The 2464-nt window shown below is 67.7% G+C and overlaps 1 protein-coding gene across 1 annotated transcript; it reads right to left on the reverse strand.

The window, feature by feature from the left end:
- Positions 1 to 267: 267 nt before the first annotated feature.
- On the reverse strand, positions 268 to 2389 carry ADRA2C (adrenoceptor alpha 2C). The gene has a single exon (XM_029235693.1). It carries the CDS (start codon positions 2180 to 2182, stop codon positions 806 to 808), a length of 1377 nt encoding a protein of 458 aa, XP_029091526.1. The 5' UTR covers positions 2183 to 2389; the 3' UTR covers positions 268 to 805.
- Between the last annotated feature and the right edge of the window lie 75 nt (positions 2390 to 2464).

Here is a 2464-nt window from a genome sequence, read left to right on the forward strand (position 1 = left end):
GTTATGAAGGGAGGACAGCCCTCCAGCATCTAAATTTGGAGTTAATTTACAGCCCTTTGATTTCCTTGGTCTCTCCGCCGGTTACAGCACAAGAATTCTGAGTATATATTTTGTAAGTCTGCAAAACAGTCCCCCTTAAGCAAAGACCCCCTCCTTCTCGTGCAAAAGGGGAGGATGGAATCTGGCGACCTGGAGCGCCCTCCTGCCACCTTTGGTGGGAGGTCGGGCAGGGTGAGGGTCTGAAGGACTGACTATTGTACCCACCACTTAGATTACAAAGGTTTATTTAGAAAAGAGTTTGGTTGTTTTCACTGTCGGTCATTACTGGCAAACATTTAAATACTTTCGTAACCAAAGATGGTCAGTGCCCTCCTTCCTCCCCCAGAAAAGCCACCCCTCGCGAGGTCTTGGGAAGTCAGCCCTTGCTCAAAGGGGGATGGGGTGGTGGCCTGTGGTGGGGGCAGGGCAGGCTCCTTCTTCACCAACTTGGTTGGATGCGTGTGCTACCTCACAGACACACCTTGGCGCGGCCCCCAGAGTTGGACCCGGGCCTGCAGCCCCAGAAGCAACCCCTTGCTGAGACAGGAAGGCAGAGGGGTCTCCCCTCTCTCCTTCCCCCTCCCCGGGGGCCCTGCAGTCTCTCAGCCCTCCCTCCGGCCGTGCAGCACCCTCCCCTGCGCCCTGAAGGCCTATCCAACCCTGGGTCCCTGGGAAAGTTGCTCCCACTTTCTCCTGGGAGGCCACGCCTGCCCGCCCCCTCCGCTGGGAGCTGTCCAGGGTTTCTGAGCCGGGTAGAGTGAGTGGATCACTGCCTGAAGCCCTTTCTCCTCCGTCGGAAGAGGATGTGCTTGAAAGAGCGCCGGAAGTCCTGATTGAAAACGGTGTAGATGACCGGGTTGAGCGAGCTGTTGCAGTAGCCGATCCAGAAGAAGAACTTGAAGAGCGGGCCGGGCACCTGGCAGGCCTCGCGGCAGATGCCGTACAGGCTGTAGCTGAAGAAGAAAGGGAACCAGCAGAGCACAAACACGCCCATGACCACCGCCAGCACGAAGGTGAAGCGCTTCTCGCGCGCCTGGGCCACCTTGCGGCGGCACACGCTGCTGCGCGCCCGGCGCCGGCGCGACAGGAAGAACTCGACGGAACGCGAGCTGGCGCGCGACAGGCGCCAGCTGGGGACCGGGGACCTCGCGGCGGCCATCGCGCCCGACTCGGCCGTCCCCGTCCCGGGCCCCGACCCTTCGCCGTCTGTGGCCCCCTCGCCGCTCGCGCGCCGCCGCCCGCCCCGCCGCAGCGCGCCTCGGCGCCGCCTCCTCTCGGCCGCCACGCTGATGTCCTCCGGCTTCACATCGGCGCGCGGGCGGCGCGGGGTCGCGCAGTGCCCGTTCTCGCCCGCGCCAAGCCCGTTCTCCGTGGTCGGGGACGCGCCGTCGGGGCCCGCGGGCTCGCGCTTCTCGCTAAGCGTGCGCGTGCGCAGCTTGGCCACCCGGTAGATGCGCGCGTAGACCAGGCCCATGATGAGGCAGGGCGCGAAGAAGGACCCGATGCAGGAGGACAAGATGTACCAGGTCTCGTCATTGAGGCCACACTGCGGGTAGGCGGCGCCGTCGGGCTGGCGGTAGAGCGAGACAAGCGGCGGGAAGGAGATGACGGCCGAGATGAGCCACACGGCCACGATGGTGGCCTTGACGCGGCGCGGCGTGCGCTTCAGGTTGTACTCGACAGCCTGCGTCACGGACCAGTAGCGGTCCAGGCTGATGGCGCACAGGTGCACAATGGACGAGGTGCAGAAGAGCACGTCGAGCGCCAGATACACGCCGCACCACACCTGCCCGAAGTACCAGTAGGCCATGAGCTCGTTGGCCAGCGAGAAGGGCATGACCAGCGTGGCCACCAGGATGTCGGCCGAGGCCAGCGACACCAGGAAGAGGTTCTGCGGCGCACGCAGCGCGCGGCTGGTCAGCACAGCGATCACCACCAGCACGTTGCCCACCACAGTGAAGACGATGAGGAAGCCCACCACGGCCGCTAGCCCCGCCACGGCGCCCGCCGAGTACTGGCCCGGGGGCGGCCCCCAGGCAGCCCCCGAGGCGTTGGCGGCCCCGCCGCTGCCCCCCTCGCCGGCGCCGCTCACGTTGGAGCCCGCCGCCGCCGCCAGCGCCGCCGCCAGCGCCGGGGACGCCATGGTCCTCCCGCAAGCTACGCGGTCCCGCCTGGAGCCGGGGCGCAGCCGCGGCAGCTCGGGCGCCCCCCAGCCCGGGTCGGCGCCCGCATCGCCGCCTGCTCCTCGGGCGCGCCCGCCGGGGACCGCGGCACCCCGCAGCCGGCCCTCGGCCGTGGCGGCTCAGCGGGCGAGCAGCGCGCCCGAGAGCGTGGCTGCCGGGCTCCCCGCCGCTGCCGCACGCGTAAGTGCAGAGCAGGAGGCGCCCGGAGAGAGCGGCGACGCGGCGGCGGCGGCGGGGGGGGG

Source organism: Monodon monoceros, unplaced genomic scaffold (assembly GCF_005190385.1).
Source record: "Monodon monoceros isolate NGI ecotype Baffin Bay Population unplaced genomic scaffold, NGI_Narwhal_1 Super_Scaffold_20, whole genome shotgun sequence".
In the NCBI taxonomy this organism is placed as follows: domain Eukaryota; kingdom Metazoa; phylum Chordata; class Mammalia; order Artiodactyla; family Monodontidae; genus Monodon; species Monodon monoceros.

Excerpts from the sequence above, each read along its gene's own strand:
- ADRA2C (XM_029235693.1), bottom strand. The coding sequence starts at position 2,182 with ATGGCGTCCCCGGCGCTGGCGGCGGCGCTGGCGGCGGCGGCGGGCTCC.